The 26,243-nt window shown below is 32.6% G+C and overlaps 1 protein-coding gene across 1 annotated transcript in view; it reads right to left on the bottom strand.

The window, feature by feature from the left end:
- Window positions 1-221: 221 nt before the first annotated feature.
- The window catches only part of ODF2L (outer dense fiber of sperm tails 2 like), a 37,431-nt gene continuing 11,409 nt past the window's right edge, over window positions 222-26,243 (bottom strand). The window contains exons 8-16 of the mRNA XM_063105003.1: window positions 24,361-24,546; window positions 21,101-21,210; window positions 20,020-20,155; window positions 10,291-10,401; window positions 8,941-9,045; window positions 5,393-5,478; window positions 5,148-5,310; window positions 2,703-2,828; window positions 222-395 (exon numbers count right to left, since the gene is read on the bottom strand). Coding sequence (XP_062961073.1) covers window positions 267-395; window positions 2,703-2,828; window positions 5,148-5,310; window positions 5,393-5,478; window positions 8,941-9,045; window positions 10,291-10,401; window positions 20,020-20,155; window positions 21,101-21,210; window positions 24,361-24,546 — 1,152 coding nt within the window. The 3' untranslated portion in view covers window positions 222-266. The remainder of the gene's footprint in view (window positions 396-2,702; window positions 2,829-5,147; window positions 5,311-5,392; window positions 5,479-8,940; window positions 9,046-10,290; window positions 10,402-20,019; window positions 20,156-21,100; window positions 21,211-24,360; window positions 24,547-26,243) is intronic.

The following is a 26,243-nucleotide window of genomic DNA, read 5'->3' on the forward strand; positions in this document are numbered from 1 at the left end:
AATATTCTAAAAACCAATTTAAAAAAGAATTAAATCAGAGCAAAATGAGAGTTATCCAGGAAAAAAGAATACTAACAGCTATATTGTTTTAAAGTTTCAATTAGATAATAAATTATGTTTCAAAAATCTTTATATAAAAATTCTAGTACTATCACCCATAAGTCATAAGGTAAAACAAATGGTAGTGTATTCATTTATTTTTTTACCTAATCGTTTTTTAGACTCACAGTACAAACCTACTGCTTATAGAAAATAAATCTGACAATTTATCCAAACATCGTTACATAAGAAGTTTTAAGAAACTGTAAATAATTCTTAATACTCTCATTTTGGTTCTCCGACTTCTCAAGACTATGTTGTATTTCTTTCAAACACACTTCCTGATGTTGTGCTTTCTAAATAAAAAAAAAAAAGAAATAAAGATAGTCAATAATGGCACTTATATCAAAGGATAAAAGTCATAACATAAAATGTGTATATAATAACTGAAAATACATTTTTCATATTTTAAAACAATCTTCACATCTGAAGTGTCCATTATTAAATTATATTAGACATCACTTTTCTTTAAAATTAATAATTAAAGGACACACATGGTTGATCTCTACTGTGATATAGTTTCTTATAATACACATTCACTTAGCCCTGAACATTACATTTTTAACATGATTAACTTAATAAATGGGTTTTATTTAAAACCATCACAGTTTCCATTACATTTAACATGACGTATTTTCACACTAGTTTTTGCCATTTTCTCTGCCTGCACATTTATATTTTATGCCATAAAATATAAAACTTGCTATTTTAAAAATTGAAAGAATTCTAGTTTTGATAATGTCAACATTTTATTTCTAGATTCCTTTAAAAAATAAAAAGAACTTTTAATATTATAGATGTTCTAGGAGGAAAAAATTTTAAAAATCAATACTTTTTTTAAGTTGCATATAAATTCTTAAGTAGTTGCATATAAATTCCTAAGTAGATCTGTTCACTGAAAATGCTTTAGATAAAGACAGGCTGCAAATAACATCCAGCTTCCAACTGAAACGTAGGACCTTGAGAAGCGAGATCTTTTATGTCCTTCATATCAGGTGTTCAATGATACCTGATACCTCCTGAAACTGAGCAATGCCTGTCAGAGGAGTGGGGTGGTATGAAGCAACATGCCAGACTGGGCTACACAAAGTCGCAGAATGAATATAGTCAATCTTTATGGAGCATCAATTTTACTCAACAATTTGGAGAGAAAAATAGTAACACACACACTGGTACTGTAGAGTAAAACGTAAAATGTGAATTGATGATAGGATAATACATAACACTTCAAAGACATTTCAGGCTGCAGGAGGGTAGCCTTGGGTAAGTCTGCTGAGGTCACCCTGTGCATTCACTCCATCCCCCACTAGGGTACTCGAGCAGAAAATAAGAAAAGGCCTACAGGGTGGTCAGGGCCCCGCGGAAGATACCAGGGATAAAGTCAACTGTGAGGCAGGCTCTCGGGATGCTTACAATTCAATGGGGGCTACAGCATATATATAATATAAATACCAAACTGCCCTCTGAACTGTCCCCTGGAAAGCACAGAACACATAAACTCATTTCTCAGCAATGTCTAAATCTATGCTTAGAATTCTAGATTTTTACTAGTGCAAAAATAATCAGGTTTAACAAAACATCAGATCTAAAAACTGTTTAATAGCTCTAGCCAACTACTTGGAACATTATAGCCGATCTCACCTGATCTTAGTTTACCTTAATTTGTTTTTCCAGAGGCTTCAATTACACAAAGAACACCACACATATTTTATAACATCAGAAACTCTGATGGTGACTAAAAAAAAGTTTAGAAATATAGAGAAGGCCTGTGCTAAATTAAAAGTGATAAATATTTTGTTCTGATTAAACTATCATGAAAATTTTGATGGCAATAAAATTAAATAGTGCATGCCAAAAACAATATTTTGAACTTTTTAGGTTTTCAACTTGTCAGATACTTGGGAATGAAAAAAATAGTTTTTATAGAGTATGTAGCTCCCAGAAAAAATAAAGTGTCATTATTCTCTGTGTCATTGTTAAGTAGAAAGTTGTTACGTAATTTAATCACGACTAATGCTAGCTTTCAGAGTATCTTATGCCAATTGACTATTTCATGAATATTCAGGAAAAAATATGAGAAGACTAATTAAACACAGCCTATTTGGTATTTTCTTTTCATAGCTGAGTGAACCAAAGTATCCATCTCATATGCAGATATAACAATACTGAATATTTAATAGCAAATTATATCTTTCTAAGAAATATTCATGATTCAAGGCAGATACAAAAATCTAACTCATAATAATAGTTTAAATTGTATTTATCTTTAAAAAATGAAAAATTCATACCAGGAAGAAAATAAGTAGATCATGTCTGTAACTTTCATTAAGCAGCTGTCATGCAAAAGTAAAATGCAGCAAAAGGGCCTGATGAGACTTGGGGGCAATGCCAAAGATGCTACCAAGGAGGCAGGATAATAAATTCTTTGGCAAGATCCTGACATTTTTATTTTTATGTTTTATATTGTTTTTTTAATATTGGTTAAAGCATGAGGCTTGATTCCTCTCACTCTGTACTTCAACTATTTAACTAAACCACACGGTAAGAATGTTAAATGCTAATGTATTTTTTATGATAAGACATCAACTCATATTAATACTTACACTGTTCATTTTGCAAACAAGCTGATTTTGTTCTTCATTTTTCTTTCTAAGCTCCGTTTCCAGATCTAATATTTTAATTTGTAAAGCCCTCTCTCTAGATGACATTTTTTCTATTTCTTCAGAAACCTGTAATTTTTATTAACAGAGTAAAATAACTAAATGTGCTTTCTTTAAAATATGATGTATAGCTTTGATACAGTTATACTGTACCCATTTCTTCCAAACAGATATTAAGTAATAAATTAGACAATTTAATTAGGAAATGTTTAAAGATGTTCTATCTTGAAGAAGCACAGATAGTATAAGTTTGTGTACTTATCTTTGTAGCATTAAATATATGCAAAATTAGCTTGAGATTGAAGAGGTGTACACATTCTCTCTGCTCTGTGACTTAAGTAGGTGTTTTCCCCAACAGTATATTTTTAAAATGTACTGAGAGAAAATGCCATTTTTTATAACATTTATATTCACCATGGTATCTACAGTGGTGGTGGAATATAGAATGTTCTCATTAACTGATGATTATACATATGGATATACAAAATTGGGGGGGGGGGCAATGTACATACACACACACACGTGATTTGTTTTCCATGCATTCACTTCCAAAGTGGTCCAAATTTGAGTTTTCATATTTCTCTTAATGCTTATTTTAGCAGAAAGTCTAGCTTAGCAGTATTCATCCAATGATTCAGATATGTGGGAACCTACTTGTAAGAATGTTGGGATGGAGCCACAAGAACGAGAGTAGAGGCAGGGACTGGTCCAGGAGCAAGGAGTTAGTGGAAAGGACTGTCCTCTAACCTAACTCCTATGGACTCAAAGTTATTATAAAGTGATTTACAAAGATATCTACTGCATAAATTCCAAAGGTGATTGTGTGCGAGGGATGCTACCAGGATCTGAAGCTATGGGAGAAATACCCTCAGGACAAACGTCCATGCCCTTGACAGTGTCCCCTCAGTGTGGGCAATGGTGACAGAAGAATTGGTGGTACCCCCTCACATGGGCAGAAACTAAAGATGGCCTTCTATTCCACTGCAGCAGGAGAGAAAGGAATAGGCAGACATATCTCTAGAGACTCTGAACATTTTGGGGAAGGAATCTGAGAACACCTGGCATTTCCAAAGCCCACTTAGGCAGCACCCAAGATAAAGTCACTTCTAATTTTCCCCCTGAAGACTGGTGGCACTGAGAAATCTGTATTACATTTCTACCATTGGCAGTACATTTTATTATTTTGCTTTTATTCAATGATGTCTCTCTCAAAATCAATTTAAATTGGTTTCCCAGAGTTTAAAAATATCAAAATATGAGTATATATGTGACACTTGTGATATAAGAGCCACATTTCAATATCAGATTTTTATCTGACTTTTACAGAATCGCCATTAATGGGTTTGAGGAAGATCATGGACAGAAAACAGTCTAATCGGAAAGATTCAGAATTTGGTTTTGGACATATTAAGTTTGAGATGCCTATGTTAAGTGGAGATACCAAGTAAGTAGCAAAATATTTGAATTTGGATTTCACTGCGGAGAGAGATACATCTGGGGAGAGAGATACATGGTAGAGATATACATCTGAGAGCCACTATTTAGCATCACTAAATCCTATGAGGAAACTCATCATCCCCATTTTACTGATGAAGAAGCTAAAATTAAGAGAAATAATCTGCTCTGGGTGAGAGCACAATGTGTCAGAGCCAGAATTCAAATCCACTTCCTGTTGGACTCCAAAGCCCACCTTATATCCTTTCAAGATTAGATTTTCAAATTGTTTGATAAATTTACCTCTTTGAGGTCTTCCTCTCACCTCCAGATTGAAATAACTACTCTTACCAGCGTACCTTGAACCCATCCTTCATTACAGCACCTACATGCTGGATGACATTTGTCTGTTTGCATGTTACTCCCTACCAGACTGTATCCTCAGAGCTGCAGCCAGGCCTTATTTGTCTTTGCATCTCAAGCACTAGCAGAGTGACTGATGCACATGGAGGTATTCACTGAATGCTAACCTAGTGGATTTAACTAGAATTTAGTTCCTACATGTATGTATTTATTCAACAATATTTGTCTAAAGGGACTTTATCTTCACAGCATTCCAGATCCTAATCAAAACCAAAATCTCAATTATTTGCACATTCAATTTGGTTTTATATATATGGGGGTGGGGGGGCTGTGACATCTTCAAAGTGTTTTCCACCTCTGGCCTTTACCCTGCCATTTCACCACTTATCTAGTGAAGTAACTTTAGCCCAGTAATATACCTGTTTTGCTCCAAACAGAAAGTAGGTAAAGAGCAAAAATGTAATCACTCCTTTCACGGTCATCAGGATAAAAACAATAATTGTAAGTTTGACAAGATGAGATATTGTCTGTTTAAAAAGACAATTCTTTGGTAAAGTAATTAAAAGGTTTCTAAATGAAGGCCACCTGTACCTTTTGTCTTCCTTCTTCTAAAGCAGCTTCCAGTTGCCTGGCCAAGGCTGAATATTCTGCAGATTTCTCTTTAAACTTAAGATTGCTGTGCTTAAGACATTCTTCTTGGTTTGCGAGCTTCTTTTCAAGCTCTTTATTTTCTGTCTCCATCTGTTCTAATTTTCTTTTTACAGAAAACATATATTTTTAAATTACAGTGTGTAGAGAAAAATGTAACACTAATTTTAAGTCAATTTAATACTTACTGCTTAAGGTTTTCACATTTCAACTGAATAAGATAATTTTCCTCTTCCAGAGAAAGCTTTCCCAGAAGATTGGGATTTCCATCAACCTAAAAGGAAATAAAAATGTTTTCTTGGTTTTTTTTTTTTTTTTTGACAGTTTTTAACTGAAACATAATTGATCATATATATTTGTGGGATACAGATTTGAATATCAATACCTGTGTACAAAATTTGGTTGTTTTCTTTACAATCAACTTCCAAAGAAATCTATGTATGTTATTGAATAAGAAGGTATAAATATTATTACTACTCTTACAGAGACAGACACCAACAAATGTTACATTGCTAAAATACAAGTTCTTAAGTTTCCAGTTAAATTTTAAAAAACTATATTGCCTATGTGGGAAAATCACTAACTGAAAATTTTTCTGGACAATGGCAATTAAAACATTCTGAACAATACTTTATTGAAAAAGGACATTTAAGTTGAAATATGAAAATTTTAAACAGTATTAAAATATCACTTGATAACTGATTATCTGTGAAGTTGTCACTATAAGTAAACAACATATTTTTATAAGAAACAAAATAAACAAATCAACCAAAGACACATTTGCCTATGCCTCCTCCCATTGCTTCAAAAGCTGATTTAAATAGCTTAAGAAGCTTTGATAATAAGAAATATATATACTTTTTGTCATAATTTCAATTCATAATTTAGGCTCATCTGTATAACTTTATATCTTCCTAGAAAAATTTCTTCCCAGAAATTTAATTCACTGAAAATTTTGTCTGCATGTTTTTAAAAACAGGATGCATTTCAAAATTAAAATCCAAACAAAAATTTTTTTTAACAATTTAAAAAATTAAAATCCAGATTATATTTGGAAGATAGACAGGGAATCCTTCCTAATACTGTTTTTCAAGTAAAGAAAAAGACTTGCTACTATCCTTGGACATGCTTCTTTGATTTAAAAAAATAATTAATTTTAAATGTACTTATTGGGTGCTTACATTAAGCTAGAAGGTGATTGAGTGGTGATTAACAAGACACACATGATCCCTACTCTGATGAAGTAAAGAAGTATATATCAAAAAAAAGACTGAAAATAACCCCAATAAACCTGATGCACAATTGTAATTAAAATAAATTAGAATTTTTGTACACTATAATAATTTACCTTAACCTGACATCAAGAAACACACATGTAAGCACAGCTTTGCTCCTTCTCTCATGCTATTACTGTGTCCTCATATGTCTAGATTTGTATGAATACACTAAATTAGCAATTTTAATTACCAATTTTTCACTATAAAATACTAAAAGAATAGCTGCAAAGTAATATTGCAGTATCTGCATGAAACTGTTTTATGAACTGATTTAGATGGGAATTAAAAAATCAACCCCTGACATGAGTGCCCTCAACTGGTGAAATCAATCCAAAGCATTGCTTTAACACATCTAGCAAAACTCAAAACGACCGCTGGACACCTGGCCCTGAAGCTCCCTAATGGTCTGTGCCTGTTCTGCACATTTCCCCTTGCAGCGCTGCAGACTTTCCTGACACTCCTGAAGCCTCCGTTCGGCCGCCGTCAAGGAATCACGGACATGCTCTAACTCCTTCAGATGAGACTCCATCTGGCCTCTCATCTGAGTTGTGGCATTAGGGGAAATAAGTGGAAGATCATGCATTCAGCATTAATATTTTTACTATTTTAAACACTAGATATGCTGTAACATAAGTATTTTAAGTATAATGGTTTTAAACAAAGATTTAACCAAGTACATATGAATAAATATTTAAACTCTGCTAAATAAGAACAGATAACTAAAAAGTGGGTTGGACTTTAGTTTTCAAACTAAAACTAGTTTTGTTGGGCAAATGAATATGGTAATATTAGTTTGCAGGAAGAATGTTTAACCCCTTTAGGAAAGCAAACTTTTTGAATCCTGTTATTATATTTAAGCATAAAGCTGGTATAGTAGTTTTCTACTGTCCAGCCATCAGTTCTAAAGAAACTGTCACTTTTAGTCATTCAATCTAATAACTCAGATACTTAACTAAATTAGAACTGCCTTATTTCACTCATCTTAGCCTAAATCAGTGGGGTTTACTGTATATTATTTCAAGACAGCTAATATCAATTCCCACTTTAATTTGATCATTAATATTACTATAAATAAATCTCTCTAATTTTATCTACATTCATCTCTTTGGCTGCTGCAGCTCCTCACTGTAGCACTTTTGTGGAGCTGTAACAAGAAGCAACCTTAAGAAATGTTTGCACTGCTAATTAAGAAAAATTGTCAGATGTGGCATTTAGAATCTTCATAGGAGGAAAAACAAGACCTAGACTTTTCCCGAGACAGGGAACACCTATAGTTTCTGTGCAATACCTGGCCTTCTTGATCACAAAAGATAAAATCAGAACAAAGCATACCTGTGTCCCCAAAACATATCTGAGGGCCCATGAGAAAATCAAAAGACTTATAACAGTGGAAAAGGGGAAAAAAACATTAAAAAAAAAAAAAAAAAACTTTTCTGATGAAATAACAGTAAGAAAACATTGTGACCTCAGTGTCTGGAAAACACAGGCTCCTGCCTTTTCTGCCTTTGGAACAGGTGTTTGAAACAGGCTCCTATTTACAGTGCTGCCTAGCAGAAGAGGAGACATTTGCATTGGTAAGTCTCATGAGAAAAAGAGACCAAAAGACATGAATTGGTGTCTTCTCTGGTCTGCTAAAAATAGGTGAAAAATAATTCTACAAAAGTAGTAAGTTGTGCATTCAGCGGGCTCTCTATCTCGGTTTAACAAGCAGGATGCCTGCTCTGGCCGACCTCTTCTTCACATTGGTGCCTCACTCTGACTTCTCAATCTCTGGATATGGGAGCAATCCAGAGACAGTAATCTTATTATACTCAGTTGGAAATGACAACTAACATCCCATGACCTCTCCAGTCAGGAGTCAGCATCCTATGACTTTCACTGTTTCCTTACCAAAACAACATGAAACCCCAAAAAGGGATGTAGTTTCATTTAAAAACTTAAAAATATCCACAGAGACATCTTAACTTGCCAGTGCTATCCTTCCCCGCATTCTGTTGCAATAGGGTGAATAAAAGGAAATGATTTTTTTAAGATATTATTTTTCTTCCAAAAATGCATTCAGCACAGAACATTTACTTTGCTTTTTTAGATACAAAAGATTTACAACCAGAAAAAAAGATAAGGTTAAAAATGAGAGGTATTCAAGTTTGCATACTTATGGTCAATGATGTTCAGTGATAAATCATTTTTTTGAGCTATTTAAATCTGTTCTTACATCAGAAAAATTAAATATTTATGCTATTTCCTAAATATGAAGGAAAAAGTGAAAAAACACTCAACACAAACACACATTTCAAGCCTGGAACAAACATTATTTCCTCAGAAAACAAACTTCTACAGAGATTGAGAACAGACCATTTCTACGTATGAACTATAGAAAATGAGCAAAATAAAAAAATTTGTATAAAATTCATAAAGTAAAAAACATACAAATATTTTATTTGAAATTTAAAACTTACTGTCTCTAATTTTTTATTTTTGTTTTTTGTTAATAGGTTATTTTCACATAGCAAATTTTTACATTTGCTTTTTACTGCTTCAGCTGCTTCTTGCAACTTTTGTACCTGAAAATAAAATATATTAGAGAAACATGTTTTATTTTACTATTAGGACCATAACATGAAATAAAAGGCTAAAAGTTTGAATTTTCATTTTAAACAAATCATTATTTCTGCATCAATACCCTTGGTATGTTTATCTAATGTTACCCTTCCTTAAATATAGAATTACTCTAATCCACAATCATGTTATGATTTACCTGTTTTGCCCCATCAATACTTCAAAACTCTTTATTTATGCTCTGAAGACTACAGAGATGTTTATTTTCATGTAAATGTCACTTTAAAAGAAATCAGTCTCTGGTCTACACCAGCCCGCATTCCAATTATTTTCCCATCAAATCAAAATCTACTCAAAAAATATCTGAGCATTTTATACAAGGCCCAGCAGCTGTAATATGGTAACTAATCCATAGTATTCTCGCTGAGGGATTAAACCTGGGCAACCAGCTGCAAGACCCTGATGCCATTCTCAACTATGGGTCCACAGTCCAACATAGCTTCTATTCTTATCTCAGACCTGGATACTGAACTATTCTAACTGGATGACAACTCCCTTTTCCCATCTAATCCATCCAGACGCAGCCCCTTCCTACTTTCCTACACTTTGCCCCCTCTTAAACTTTTACCCTTAGTTCATTATTCTTTAATTCAAACTGTCTCTTTCAATAAAATCAAGATCTTTATTAACCAGTCGTTACCCATGATGCAAGAACCTGTGCAAGTCCCATATTTTTCATGAAGTTTTATTTGACTATTACATTTCCAAAATATAAAGCTTTTCTATAAATTACCACTGAAGACATGTTCAATTTCATACATTTTGTCATATATTCTTTTCTAGGTCTTTCATGTGAATAAATCTGAATTATACTTTATTTATTGAGAAAAGAGGAGTACTGGGCTTTAATGACCCTAGAAGGGAGTCATTAATCTAAATCAATACTATTAAATATACCAAATGACAAATATAACCCCAGATTAACAAGATTATATATTAAGGTTCACATTACACCTACGTAATCAATTTTAAATCTGCTTTTAGAATTAATACATCCACAGGCAGTGTTTGAATTAAGGAAATCACAATTTATAGATATTTGGGACCTTAAGAAATGTTTGGGATATATCACATTATATCATAAAATGATAGCTCCATTTCTCTTCAGCTGTTTATTTAGATTTCAGACAAATACAGTGTTTTAAATTGTCTCCCAATTTTAAAAACATTAAAATAAATGCAGGGATCACCTGAGTTTTATATACTTCAATAAGAGCTTTCTGTTGTTTTTCTACTTCTTGCAATTCCAAGAGTTCATTTTCAACAGAAACAATCTCGTCCTTCAAAGCAGCGAATGTACTCTAACAAGGAATATATAAATAGATTTTATAAGTCATTAGAATACGGAATTATAAAAACATAATTCATTTATAAACAAAGTTAAAAAAATATTTTTGATTGCATACAATTACCACCTAAAATTTAGGAATTTTGAAAAGTTAGTGACTAATACTTATGAATAACCTTAATAAGATCTATGTAGACACATGCTTTTTAAAACTTTTAAAATTCACTGACAAAAAAAGACTTGGAAAAGAGACATGTTCCTGGATAGGAAGAGTTAATACTGTTGACATAGCAGTTTTTTCCGAATTAATTTAAAACTTTATGATTTCAACTAAAAGTATAACAGATGGAGGGGATATGACAAAATTAACTTATGAAAGATTAAATAGGAAAGACTAATACAATTTCGAAAGGGATGCTAAGTGGAGAATCTCAATACCTACTGAATATTAAAATATATAAAGAATTAAAATTATACTAACAAGAATATAGAGGTCACTGGAAAAGAAAAATACACAAAAACTGTAGTTAGTACATGATAAAGGATGGATTTTAAAATTAATGAGGAAAACATGGATTACTAAGTAAATGGTAATAAGACAACTGTTTAACCCTGAGGGGAAAAAAATAGGTTAATTGCCTGCCTCAACCCAATACTAAAGAAGCATCAAATGAATTAAAGATTAATTATAAAAAAATAAAATTTTAAAAAATTTTAAAGAAGATTCAGGTAAAACTGTATTTCATTTTAAGGTAGCAAAAACCTCACGAAGCATAAAATCAAAAGAAGATATTGAGAACTGTAACGGTCTGAGATTTTAACCTCCTTCAATCTTACCAGTCAGCCTACCACAGTTTCATGGGTGTTAGCAGAAGACATAAGACTCCTAGACCAAAGACTTATTACTCACAGCAAGACCGTCAGCATCTGAGTCAGTTTCCTGAGCCCCAGTTCCCACAGGACAATACAAAGAAGGCGAGGTGACAACTGCATATGCAGTGGGATGCATTACAGGACAGCAAACTTAAGTTTAGGGAATCCCAATCTCTTAGGCATGCCTACCTACCCTTTGCCATCTTCCAAGGATGTTCGCTCTGCAAATATCCTTGAAAAGATAGTCTGGATCACAGGTGGTCAGTGCCTCTGCTTGCAAGATGTGCAGAACTATGAGTCTCTCTTAACAGAAGCCATTAGAAAAACAAAACATATGTATATATGTATATATGTATCTCCAAAATCTCACAGCCCCCCAAAAAAAGTTTGAGGAAAATATGAAAAAATATTAGCAAATTATGACAAATTTGATACATGCAATTTGTTCATTTGGCAAAAATAAGATTAATATCCTTAATATAGGGGTTCTTATATATTAATTAATACAAAAGACAAATATAAAGAATAACAACTAGGTAATTCAAAAAGACACAAATATAAACGATCAATTAATATATGAACAAATACATTCACTAGTCATTAAAAAAATGCTCCAGGCACTTGAGATTCTAGTAGTGAACAAAAGACAAAAATTCCTTCCTTCATGGAGCTTGAGGAGTAGATTAGACAAAAATCAAGAATAAGAAGTAAAATGTCATACATGAAAGCAGGATAGGAATGACATGTTGGGAGTGGGCCAGGGAAGGCCTCCTTAGAGAGACTTGAGTAAAAACCAAAAGGAAGCATGGCTTTTTTGAGTATTCCCACTGAAAAAGGCATTGGTGGGGGGAGGCCTGGCCAGTGAGGGGGAAAACAGCAAGAAGGACAGTGTGGCAGGAATGAAGAGAACAAAGGAGAGAGTGGACGGAGTGGAGATCAGAGAGGTAGTGGAAAGGAAACCAGATGGTATAATGCCTTGTAGGTGTTTATTCTATTAACCAAGATATCATTGGAGAGTTTTGAGCAGAGCAGTGACATGGTCTGACTTGCATTTTTATAGGAACTACTCTACTGCTACACTGAATGCTGCCTGCAGGGGCAAGGGCAGAAGTAACGAGAATGGTCAGGAAGTCATTGTAACAATGAGAGATGATGGTGGCTTGAACCAGGGAAATGGCAGTGCTGCTGATGAGAAGTGGTCAGATTCTGGATATATTTTAGGTAGATCTGCTGACGGACTGGAAGCAGGATGTGAGAGAAAGATCTATCATTAACTGAGATGGAGGAAAACTGCAGGATGAACTATTTTGGAGACTATCAAAGAGCTCCATTTTGGACATGATAACTTTGAGATACCTATTAAATATCCAAGTGGAGATGTTAAGAAGGCAGCAGAATATATGCCTAGAATTCAATGTCTAGGCTAAAGGTATAAATTTGAGAGGCCTCTGCACAGAGATGGCATTTAAAGCCACAGACTAAATGAGATTATCTATCAAATCTGGAGAGATTTGTTTTAAAATTAGTACTTTTAATTTCTAATTATAATTGCAAGTATAGGGACACTTACACTTGGTAGACAGACTTATGATGGGTAATTTGAAAATATATAACAATATTATAAATGGGTCTCTCTTTTGACCATACAATTCCACTTCTAGAAATTTATCCCAAGACAACAGATGTGCAAAAAAGACTCAAAAAAACCATCCACATTTTTAATTCATAATAGCAAAAAACTGGAAGTAGCACATACATTACATATAATATCAAAAATTACATATACCTTAAAACATTAACTTTAGTTATCTTTCAGTTGTAAGATTACAGGTGATTATTAAAATTTTTTCTTTTGTGTTTTGCTGTTTCTCCAACTTTCTATAATGAACAAATAAAACAAAAAGCCCTCCACATAAACTTGTTGTTTTTAATAGAGGAGGTCACTGGGCTCTAGAAGCAATATCACTAGTTTCTTTTTCATTTGAAACTTTAAAATCTAAAAATATTCTAAAGTAATTAGAAGTAATAAAACACAAATATCTAGGCAATTTTACACCACAAATAACATTCCAAACATACCTACATATGTTCCTTAAAAAATCCAGAGAGTAATGCATTAAAAACATGTTTCTTAATTGTTTATAGAATATGCTAAGATGTGAACTTTATCTCAATGATTTTTATGGTCTACATAATTTAAAATTAATTCCATTACCATATGATTAAAAACTAGATTCATAATTAATGAAATATCCTTCTAATCCTTTCTCTTTGAAGGGTATCGAGGAAATTAAGAAAATAAACATAATAAATAAAATTGTTTCCTCTTCCTGGACAAAGCAATTTAAGCATTTATTCAACAAATATTCACTGATAGCCAAGTATATGTCACACCTTCCCTGGGCACCCTGTGCACACAAAGATAGGAGTTTATAAGGAGAGATTCACTGAGAAGACTTTGGGAGGAAGCAGCATTTGAGCTGAACTTTAAAAGAAAGGTAGGACTTAGATACTTGGAAAAATAGCATTCCAAAGTATAAGAATAGAAAAACTATAGAAATAGATGCAGAAAAACATAAGACAATTGCAGAAAATAATGAATATTCATATCTGACTAGAGCTCAGAATAACTAGAATACTACATTCCCTAGTCTTCCTTGTAGCTAGGTGGGGAAGCTCATGTGCCTAAATAAGTAAATGAGTCAAACTGCATGGGACTTTTGGGAAGTCTACTAACAGGGGAGGAGATTTTTAAAAAGAGGATATTATGCATCTTTTTATTCCTCCATCCTGTTGTTTAAAACTTGACTGCAATCGCTGAACTCCAGCAGCCATTTCGTTCATGAGGATAAGGGTCACAACCTAGGGATGGCAGAGCAGAGAGCTAAAAAGAAGCTAAGTTCTCTGATGCCATATAGGCTTTGATCTGCCAACTCTGGACTTCTTTGACATGATGCATATATACCGCTCTTATTTAAGCTACTTAAATTGGGTTTTCTACGATACACAGTGAAGCTAATTCTTAATACAGGACTTGCTGAAATATAAAAGATATTTCTCTAGAGTTGTTAGTGTATTTCGTTCTCTGGAAGTTTCCAATACAATTTCTATCACAGTTTACATAATTTAAAAGATGAGACAAACCAAATTTGTAATTATAAAATGTGAACAAGTTTATGTCCTATATTTTCTTCCTTCCTTCCTCCAAATTCTAATCCTGGCTCTCCACTAAATTAGCCATGTATTGATGTCCAAGTTATTTTACCTCTCTGAGCTTCAATGTATTCTTCTATAATTGAGAAAAACATCTTTATTATAGTATTGATTTGAGAATTAGAAACAAAGAATGTAAGGCATTTATCTAAGTGGCTCCTATACTAAAGGTAATCAATAAACAGTAGCCATTATTGTTGTTATTCTCCCGTTACTTATTAAATGCCTGATATGTTCAAGGTACAGTACTAGGCACTAGAAGTAAAATGAAGATAAAACATAATCCCTGGCCCTGGTGTGTGAAGGAAGAAGGAAAGGATAGCCAAGGGGGTAGCCAAATCATACAAACAATCAATTGCAATGCAATTATATATGTAGAATCAATACAGAGAGAAAAAAAAAACAGAGTGCAAAATGGAGAAAAAGTTAAGTAATGTGCTCTATCAGAGAAAATTTCCTAGGGTGAAATAAAATTAGACTTCTGCTCTAAGACTAACCACATTTGCTTATCTCCCTTTCTTCCCAAGACTAAACTAACATAAAGAAATGAAAATGTTTACAAGTCCACTTACTAAAGAGAACAGAAAATGGGCCAAAGAACAAAGTATTCATAATGCTTCTGGAAAACGGATGACTGATTAATGAAGCAGGAATGGATTCAGCTAAGGAGGAAGTTCATCCATCCACAGAATCTAAAGAGGCACAGGGCTGAGGATAAGAGTGACACACCTGGGGCTGAAAAGAATTAATTCCAAGTCTGTGAATAACCACCACTACCCTCTCTCTAACTTCTCTCTGACTCACTCAAGACAGAACACCTGGAATTAGGATCAAAAACAGGAAATGTTCTTCTCTAAAGAAACTGAATTTCCCGTCTGGAGGGAACTAGGACAGAGAATAGTGTTGGTGACCCAGAGAAAAGATGCACATCTTTTGGCATTTTTTAGGGCCACCGGGCAAATTGCTAGTTTCTCAACAGCTGAGGAAAGTGAAATGAAGTGAAACCAATCAAGTGACAAAAACCATCCACAAGTCCAGATTAGTTTTCTATTGTCTCAGTTTTACTATTGTCTCATTTGTAAATTCTTGAATGTTACCAGACCTTTATAGCAAAAGACAGAAACATGAAAAGAAAGACCCACATATCACTTTAATTAAAAAAAAAAGAAAAAAGAAAAAAATGAACCAGGAGGAAACAAATAAATTGGAAAACTGAAAAAAAATTTTTAAATAACTATTCCTACAGGTATCTTCAGATATTCGATGACAGGAACACTCAGAGAACACTAAGTAACTTTTGAAAATTAAACATTTTAAAGGAGAGTCAGAAAATAAAAACCAAGAAAATCTCCCCCAAAATTAAACAAAAGCCAGAAATTGAAAACAGAGTATCAATCCAGGAGGTCCAACAAATCAACAATATGATCAGAAGTACATCCAGACAAAGACTGGAGAAAATGGAAATGGAAAGGGGAGAAAGCATTACCAAAGAAATAAAACAAGAGAATTTTCCAGTGGTAAAGGGCTTGGGTACATGGACAAACCCATGGACTTGTACTCAGCACCATGGACAAGTAGACACCCACACCTACACACATGTGTGTGAAATTTCAAAACACAAAGGATAAAGAGAATATCTTTACAATTTCAAGATAAACAAAAAATGTCATTACAGAGGAATAAGAATCAGATTGGCAAAAGAGTTGCTCCATCAGCAGCTCTGATTACTAGAAGCAATGGAGCAAAACTTCAAAGTTCAGAGTGAAAATTACTTTCAATCTAGGATGCTACACCCGGCCAAACCCATCAATCAAAATGAGGGCAGAATAAAGGCATTTTTAGACAGTAAGAACTTTTAATGTTTACTTCCAATTTTCCCTTTTTTAAGGGAAGATTATTTGAAGATATATTTCAGCAAAATGAGAAGTAACAAGAAAAATAACGTGGGATCCGAGAAACAATAAAATATATTATTTGACTGTGCAGTTGGCAGAACAATTACACAGTCATTGCTGTCCATGCTTAGAATCAATCTATAAAAGGAGCACTTACGGTTACAGAACAAATTGTCAATGTTAACAACACTGGCAATGTAAAAGGAAATTGGGATGTCAAGGTGGAGAGAAGAGACAGAGGAAGGGAGAAGTAGAAATACCCTTATTTTACCAAATAGGAAGTCAAGAGAGATATTTTGTTGTTTCACATTTCTGTCAAGTAAAGCTCACATTTCTGTCAAGTAAAGCTCACCTTACAGTATTGATAGTCAGGGGAATGATGTCAGTTTAACAAAGAAGTCACTTTTGTTCACATGCATTTTTTTTCCAGCTTGTTAATGGTTTGCACCATCAAAAAACATCAGCTGAATACACAGTGCACTCACACAGCCAAACACAGCAAGCCACAGAGCTACACAGCACTGTACATAAAGCCCATCCATCCCATGTGCTTCCTCTTCTCTTTGCTCATGAGCCCTCCTTCAGAAGTGCTTATTGTATATTGCCCTTCTGTTCATAATCTTACATCCATAACAATCTTAACTCTTCCTTTTAACTTTCCTCCATCAAGCTACCTTCAACTTTAAAAAAAAAAAGTTATGTGTTTCTTTAATAGGCATTTAACATGACTTTTTAGTTGTGTTAGCATTTATATTGATCGACATTTTTGTTAGTGCCCTACTAATTAAGAAGTCTATAAATAACTACATTTGATAATCAAGAAAGAGGGGTATACGATTTAGAGATATACAGATAACCATCAGAAGAACCAAAAATAGAAACTGTTTAGAGTTTTAAAACTAGCTCCTCAAAAAGTTGCAAATTAAAACCACAGATACCATTTTTACCTGTCAAATTAGCAAACACTACAAATAATAAACACATTTGATTTCCAGTACTGATGAGGTATAGGGAGCTAATGGCAGTATGGGTGATATAATACTTTTGAGAAGAAATGTTGCAAAGCATATCAAGAATTTTATAAATGTTCATATTCTTTGACTTAGTAATTCCATATATGGGAATCTAAGCTAAAGAAAATACAATAAAAACTCATGTACAAAAAAGTTCATCAGAGTATATACATTATGTGTATATAAGACTAGGAATAATCTGAAAGTACAACAAAGAGGGAATAGTTAAGCCAATTATCTAACACTTCTACAGGGAATATTTATTACAGAGTAATTAAGAAGGATCCTTATGAAGAGTTTATATTAAATATTATTACTCTAACAGATGTTTCCACTTTAAAGTGAACAAGATATTAATTTAATAAAAACTATAAAAAAACAGAAAAGTTACAAAATATGGTTATTATCTTTGAGGAATGTGATGAAATCAAGGATTATTTTGTTCTTTCCTTTCTATATTTCTATAATTTCCAAGTTTACTGTAATGAGTATAGATTCTTCCCTCAAAAGATAACACTGAATAATGGACAGTCAGAAGTTAGAGGAACTATGTTTACTGAATAATTAGTTGGATTTCTTTTATAAAGAAAGCAAAAGAATGTAGGACTATAAAGGACATACAAAATTTCTTACAGGAAAAAAAAATCTAACTCTGAACATCACTGCTAAAAAAAAAACAAAAAACAGTTACCTTTTTAAGTGGCTGGCCAGTACGGGGATGCGAACCCTTGACCTTGGTGCTATCAGCACCATGCTATCCCAAGGGAGCTAACTGCTAGCCCCAAAAAGGTAACTATTAAGACAAGTTGTAACTTTGACTTTTTTACTCTTCCCTGAAAAAAAGTAGCCAAAATAATTGTAATACTAAGTTAAAGATGAGAAAAGTAGGACCTTGATACTTCCTGTCATGTGTGTCACAGATTAGATTCCTGCCATTTCCTACTCTCATTTCTAAACGGCCACAGGCAATGGGACTGTCAATTTCAAGTCCTCCATTTACAACTAATCAAATTTCTCTATTTGGAACAAAACAGACTTGAGATTTATGAGCCCTGCCTTGCCCACTGAAGAAAGTGAAAGTGAACACCGGTGAGAAGTTACCAACTTTACAAAGCAACAGAGGGTAGGAATCTTTCTGGCTTGGGCAATCTGTTGCCTTTCTGTCATGTATAATCAGCAACCTTTAATTACTAAACATTGTATTGCATAACACCATATATTTCACACAAAGACAGATCAGTACCTAAAAAATAGGTTGGCCCTTGGGAAAATATGCCAAAATGTACAATGGATAAAATTCTGTTTCTGGTACAAGACATCCTAGAGATGTAGATAAAGGAAGGCTTAGAAGGCGTAAAAAGACATTGGAATGTATCTCCAAGTTCCTTCTGGAAAATAATCTTTTTAAATAACAATTTAGAAACTTAAAGCCTGGAATGTGATCTTTTTATAAAAATGATTTTCTTTGGTGATAATTTGTAAATATTATATTTTTTCTCTTAAACAAATTCAAAAAAACCAATCCATAAAAAACAGCCCATTGCTATTTTTTACATAATGTCTACATAATATTAAACAGTCAGTAATTATAACTTTTCCAAGAAAAAGAAACAAGTACATTTCTAATGCAAAAAAAAAGAAAACTCTCAAAAAAATAAAGTATTAGCACTTCTATCTTAACATTATAAATCTTTTCTCTCAAGCACGACACAAATTATCTACAAAAAAGACATCTTAAGGCATAGAATAAATGTATACTGTTTAGCTAATTGTAAATGCAGTGATAAAATTAAACTGTTATAAACACAGGAAAACAATGTTACATGCTTATTTTACAAGTTTCTCTAAAATGTACTCTATGTTACTGATATAGTGCTACAAATATATTGCTATTTATTCTGTGCACACAAACTTTTATCTCATGGTTTAAAAAAATTCTTTTCTGTTTTCTATTCTCCAAAAGTAGTATTATGGAACTGAAAACGAAACCATCATCTTTAGTTAAGTCTCATCTGGTTACATGTATCTCTGGTTGATTAAGAACTCAAATATCTTTTTTCTCAGAATGCTACTTTTCTTTCCCATCTTTTCTCTGGTACATGTACAAACCAATCACCCCTTGGATTTCAGTAAGTTGGAAAATTCTTTCTGGTTATGAAGCAGCCAAGAACATACTTTCTGGTTTCAAACAGACCAGGCCCAAGGTTATATATCCTATCGTAACCATGACACCTATAAATAATCTTATACATTAAAGTTAATGTAATTTTGAATGATTCACTTAACTGCTAAAATTGAGAGAAGATAATTTTTTTTAAAGTTGAGGCAAAGAGACAATCAACTTCATAAATCTTATTTAGTACTACTGAAAACAATTTTAACCCATATCTGGGCATATAACTACAACCATTTTTGAAAAATATATACACATATGTATTTACATATGTGTATACACAATAGACAGACAAATAGACAGAATTTAGAAGTTACCTATTTTAATGATACTATAATACCCTGAAAAGCTAAAGGACAAAAAGAGCACTACTCTAAACATGCTGTTTCTTCAATCTTCTTCTACTAAGTAGACTAAGTTATCATTACACAATACAGACCCACACAAACACACATATGTAGTACCTTTAATTTTGTATTCTCAAGATTCAGAGTTTCATTTTCATATTCAATCGAGTGAAGTTTTCTAAGAATTTCTTCACATGAATTTTTTCCATGGTCTTCCATTTTCTTCAGGTCTCCCAAAAGATTATTGATTTGCCTTTATAAAATAAATGATGCATTTCATGAAAGTCATAGAAATTTTCATTCAAATAACACATTTTTTTGTGTGTTTCTGAAGTCATTTTGATAGGGTGTACTGTTTCAAATAGGGAAGATATAAAATATAAATACAACTCACAGAACAGGGGAACTAGGAAGAAGTAATCTATAAGGTTACCACCAGAGCAACCTAGATTAGAAACAATTAGCCCCTGATGAGGCCAACAAAAAATTATACCACATACTCTGTTACTCAATAAAACATTTAAACTATCATCCATAGGTATGGATGTCTGTCTGTCTCTCTCATTCACACACAACCACACATGCATATACACAGTTTTAGGGACATGGTTAAAGAAAGTAATCAAGTCAGGCAATAACAACGGCTATAATCTTTAAAAGCAAATTGTATATGCCAGTTTTAAATGAGAAAACTGAAGAGAATACACAGAAAAGAAAACATTTAAAAGCAAATGTTCAGGGTTCGTTATTGTTAGGTTAACAGTAATAAATTTCAAAGCATAATATATATGTAGTTTTACTCTTTGATTTTCTTTGTTATGCATTTAAGATACTTTAAGGAACAACAATTTTTAGGATATTCAAAGCATTATGTATTATAAACTTTGTTATATATTCTTACTTATACATTCCTGTTTAAAAAAGAAATATCACATACTCGAATACCATATAGTAATCTACAAGTTCAAAATTTCAAAATGTGAACACTAATGCACTTTTAATAGTAATCACTTTTACTGTTTTTTGTGGTAGAGTAAGAAAAGCTTATAGAATTATAAATAGCAAAAATATCAAATCCTATAGATAGCACCTTTACCACATGTAATCCAGAAGAACCAAAATTTAAACCACTCAAAGAGTAAAGAACTAAAAACATTTCTTAACTAAATAGTAAAAAGATTCTCAATTTTTTTCTTACTTTTTCATTGTTTCAATCTGAACTTCTAATTCAGTTTTTTCTATTACAACTTTCTCATAATGACTTTTCCAGGCATCAGAAGCTGAAATTGTTTCAGACAACTTGGCTTCCTAAAAAATATGTAAAGCACTTATCTTGTAATTTAAAAACGTTTTTATTATATTCAGGGCCCTAAACACAAATACATTATAAACAAGGAAACATTCTTCCAATAAAGTATGATACTTTTATTATAGAAAATTTCAGTGTACAACTTTTGAATATAGGAAAGTTTTAAAGTTAACTTTAATAAAAATATCTGCATTACTCTTATTTTATATGTACACAGTGGAAGATCCAACTTAACATTTTAAAGTATGTTAATGCAACTAGTTTTAAACAATGTTTCATAATTAATGAAGATAATTCCTTTCTATTTACTGAAGTTTTCATTTTACATTCTATACACAGATGATGCTAACAACCACGTAACATCAGAGGAGAAAGAAGCCCTCTATGGTATACACAGAAACTACCCTCAATTCCACAACTCCATAATCATTTAATAATGCAGCCTCATTTATCTTTGTTATAATGATGCCAAGCTCAATTTTTACAAGTCCCCTGTCGGCCTTCAAACACTGCTACTCTCAGCAAAAAGACGAAAGTGGTAGTAGTGGCTTATCCATTTAAAATATGAGTTCCATGAGGTAGGGATTTTTGTCTGTTTTCCTCGTTGCTGTATTTCCAGGGCCTTGAATAGTGCCTGGAGCACGGCAGACACTCAATAAATGACTCTCTGCAGAACTGTAGCCATTAAAGAGCTGTAGCCATTGTGCCCCCATCTACATTCTACAGAAAAGCAAACTCATTAGAATGCGACAGTGCCAGAATTACAAATCAGAAGACCCAGAAACAGTAATGACAATAGTTAACATTTATTGGGTGCTTCCTTCTCTCCTTCCATCATTCATGTATTCACTTAAAAAGTATTTAATGGGCACCTACTATGTACAAGACTTTTTTTGTTTAATTTTTTCACAGTAATATTTTTGACATATTGAATATTAGTATTCTATTTTCATATTTTATATAAAGTGGATTTAAATATAAATCATGGTGTGAATTAACAATATAATGTAAATTAAGATATTTAGAAATTTTACCTATAAAAAAAGGAATTTATATATTAGGGTGTAATTATTCCCTGCTTCATTAGTATGACATTCCTAGAATGTAGGAACTAGTCAATGATGAAATCACTTTTCTAGAAAGACTTTTTGAGATGACCTACCTTTTTTCTTTGCTTTAAAGAAATGACACCTCTAAGCCACAAGAAGCAAAATTAGGATAGGCCCAATTTTCAAAAAAGGAAATGAGATAATTATTCAGTGTGCAGAATTATAGGGCATTTAATATCCTAGCCTCTGGGCATTAAATGTCAGGATTGGTTCTCCCCAGCACTTTCAAAGTCCTCATTCTTCTTTCATCTGTCCTTATAAACATGCCGGCATAATGCAAAAGCCCCCTTTACCTTTCCTCCCACTGCACTGAAACTGCACCTGAACTAGGAACTAGTGACCTAATTACCAAAGACCACAGACCCTTCCAAATCTTCATTTTCTTTGATGTCTCTGTAGTACTTGGTAAACTTTAGGCATTGTGTAGGTAAATTTTAGGCATTGTATAGGTATGAGATGACATTTTACTGACTATTTAGCTCTTTTTGCTGAATTGTTCATGTTTTGGACTTAAGATATTGCTTTAAAACAATAATGGTACCCGTAGGTGAATGGGATAAGCAAGCTCCTGCCTCCTAGGACTTAACATTTTTCTAGAGGGAAACAGTTAACAAAAAAGAAGTATACTAAAAAATAAATGAGATAGTATCAGATTGTAATAAATGCAATGAAAAAAATTTAAGACATTAATATGATTGTTACAGGAGTAATTCAAAAAGACACCTGAATGATTAAAAAAAAGAACCAGCTATTGTGAGACAGGGAAGAATATTAAAGCCAAAGGCAGCAGCAACCAAACAAAACAAAACAAACTCCATGCACTAGAGAAATAGAAAGGAGGACAGTATGGCAAAAATGTATGGCTGGGAACTGTGCTTGACCTAAGTTTTTTCATTTATCCCTCTCAACAATCACATGAGATAGGCAGTATTACTGTCCCCTGTTTCATAGATAAGAAAATTGAAGCTTGGAGAGGTTAAATTCCTTATTCGAAGTCACAAGGTTGACAAGTGGAGGAGCCTTTGTACACTACAATCTGGGGTGTGGGTGATGCTATTTCAAAAGGAAAACCCCAGGAATATTAACTTCTCCATTAGTTTTTACCACTCAAGAACATTTTCAGGCATTCAACCAGGTCTACAACCTTTTAGACTTTGAATCTAGTCTTCAATTCTTTTATCTAGTTAAATTCTTCTGAATGTATGCTAAATATTAGAGCCTTAAAATGTTAACACAAGCATGTAAAATATTAAGTTGTTTTGTTTGCAGAAGGCTTTTATACCAGTCTGTTTTCATTTCTAAAAGCCTCCAATAATTCTATAAGCCTTAACATACATTCTTAAGAGGTGGGATATCAGTGAGACATTAAAAAGAATATTTTACTAACTGGTAACTAAACAAATACTTGTATATAATAATTCGTCAAAAACAATGAAGCACTAAGTCCACTTTTCAATTTTGATCAATACCCAAAGATATCTTTCACATGGTGTGTTTATGTCAGCGTATTATTTTAAATGCAAACAGAGGTTTAAATGAAGTGAATTACTGAATAAAGTCATATGGTATAATAACATAAATCACCATTTCCCAAACTGGTGTTCCTCAGAACCAGTTCCAAAAGCTACTTTGTGGGTAAAACAAGAGTTCTGGGGTTAAATGAGGGAAACTTTTAGTTCAATACCCCTCATTATGCTGTGTTTCTGAAAGCCTTCTCAGGGCCTTTAATATGTTAATATGCACTGTAACTTTCTAAGGGGTAAAATGTATAGTTTTACCCTTAGTGAGTTGGCCATAGAAGCTTTTTTTTTTCCCTGAGTGGGACACACTTAACATTTCCTTTAAGTACCCAAGAAAACGCTGATATAATTCAACATACAAATCTGACATTTTATGCAATCTTTCAAAATAAAAGATTAAAGCAAAAAAGTTAAGTTTTTCTAGTATCAATAGTATTAAGAGAAAATTGAAATTATTAAGCATTAACTACATAAAGTAAGCACACAAAATATATCTTTAAAAAAGAATGCATATACGTACCTGATCTCTAATTTGGTAAATAAGGTTTTCAATATCTCCTGTAAAATGTTCGAGCCTTTGTTTGTAAATTTTAGATGCTTTTTTTAAAGCTATAGCTTTTTTCCTACTTGCTTCTTTCATCACTACAGCCTCATGCTTATTCGTTTTCAACTGCAAGTTCCATTTGGCTATCTTGGTTTCTAAACTCTAAAAAAAGTTAGCAAAAATGAAAATTATTTCAGAACTACATTGTTTATGTAAACTTTGTAAAAATATGTACATAAACTTCCACACAGATTTGTCAAAACAATTGATCATAAGATTAATATAAAGCAAAACAGTGACAACAGGTGATTTTACCAATGCTTCTTTGTAATCAGTTAAAGAATCCAAATTTAAAATATATAAAAAAATGTATATCCTATATAAAACTAATGCTACTTATTAAAGATACTAATATTGGTGATTAAATTTAATACAAACACTAACTTACTTCAAACTTCTGTGATTAACTAGAACATTTTTTTAGTTCACACCTAGAATATTACACACAGTACTAGTTTTAAAAAACTACTTTTAAAAAACATAATTGAGCTGGAAACTATCTAAATAACAGGCAAAGCTCAAAGGAATTGGTAGATCCCCAAAAGTATTAGGACTCTTTAGTTCAAAAGATAAAGGCTTAAAGGAGATATGGCCAAAATCTATAGTTTGTGAAAGGTATAAATTAAATAAACATAGACTTATTTATCAAATTTTAATTTACTAGAATTGGGTAGCATGCCCTGTAACTAGAAAGAGTTACATTACATTAAGGACGATAAAAGTACAGTACTGTTTTACCCAGTGAGTGAGAAATTCGTGGAAGTCATTATTCCAAGACCAAACACAGGTGTAGAGAAAATAATGATTAATAAGAGTAAAAATATGTTTGCGGACATGCTTCTACCCATTGAGTGTGATGCTGTTAATTGGCATGACCATCTCCTTGACATGTCTTGGGGACATAATGAGACAGAATATTAGGCTGGATGGATGATGGATCTGATTTAGTGTGATAACTCTAAACTTCAAATTATTTTAAGATTTTTATTTAAAGTATTTGAATATTTAGTATCTAAGAATTTAAAGACTTAAGATTTTAATGCTTTTACATTTTGAAAGCTGTGTAACATTGAAAAGAATGTGAAATTATCACAGAATTTCTGTTTCAGTATCCCATTCCCTAGACAGTCATTTTAATATTAAAAAAAAAAAAAAATTTCAAAGCAGTCACAGTAAAAGATGGGGCTTTTCTACTTAACTGTGTGATCAACAAAAACTATGCTTCTTCTGCTAAAATTGAGATTAAGAAGTACATCTTAAGATTTAGACTTGATCTCTTTGAAGAGTGACCAGGTAAACTAAGGGAAGAAGCAACACATTCTTAAATTGTCTTTAAAAATATATCTTAAACTAGAAAGAAAAAAAAAATCCCATGAAAGGTTGTAATAAATAGTTGGGAAAAAGCAAGAACAGTACAAGTCAGTCTACATAAGAAAAAGGAACACCCCACAGGAAAAAGCTGTCATTCCTCAAAAAAGCCACAGGGTGTCATCATCGCACCATGAATAGCTGCTGCACTTAAATGAAAAAAATCTTTTTAAACATTAATTTTGTTTAACAAAGCTCCAAATAAGTCTTTCTCACTAGATTTATCAAATCCCACACTTATGCACTACCATGGAGTGTACTGAAACTATCAACTTATTTTTATGCTTCCAAAATAAAAAACCCCTCTGTTATTTGCCAAATGAATACACATATTTAAAGTTGATTATTCACCTTTTCCTATTTCCAAAGAACTATATACATGTTGTGTATTATACAGATAATGATTCTCTATATCTTCTAAAAATATTAGA

Source organism: Cynocephalus volans, chromosome 8, assembly GCF_027409185.1.
Source record: "Cynocephalus volans isolate mCynVol1 chromosome 8, mCynVol1.pri, whole genome shotgun sequence".
Taxonomy (NCBI): domain Eukaryota; kingdom Metazoa; phylum Chordata; class Mammalia; order Dermoptera; family Cynocephalidae; genus Cynocephalus; species Cynocephalus volans.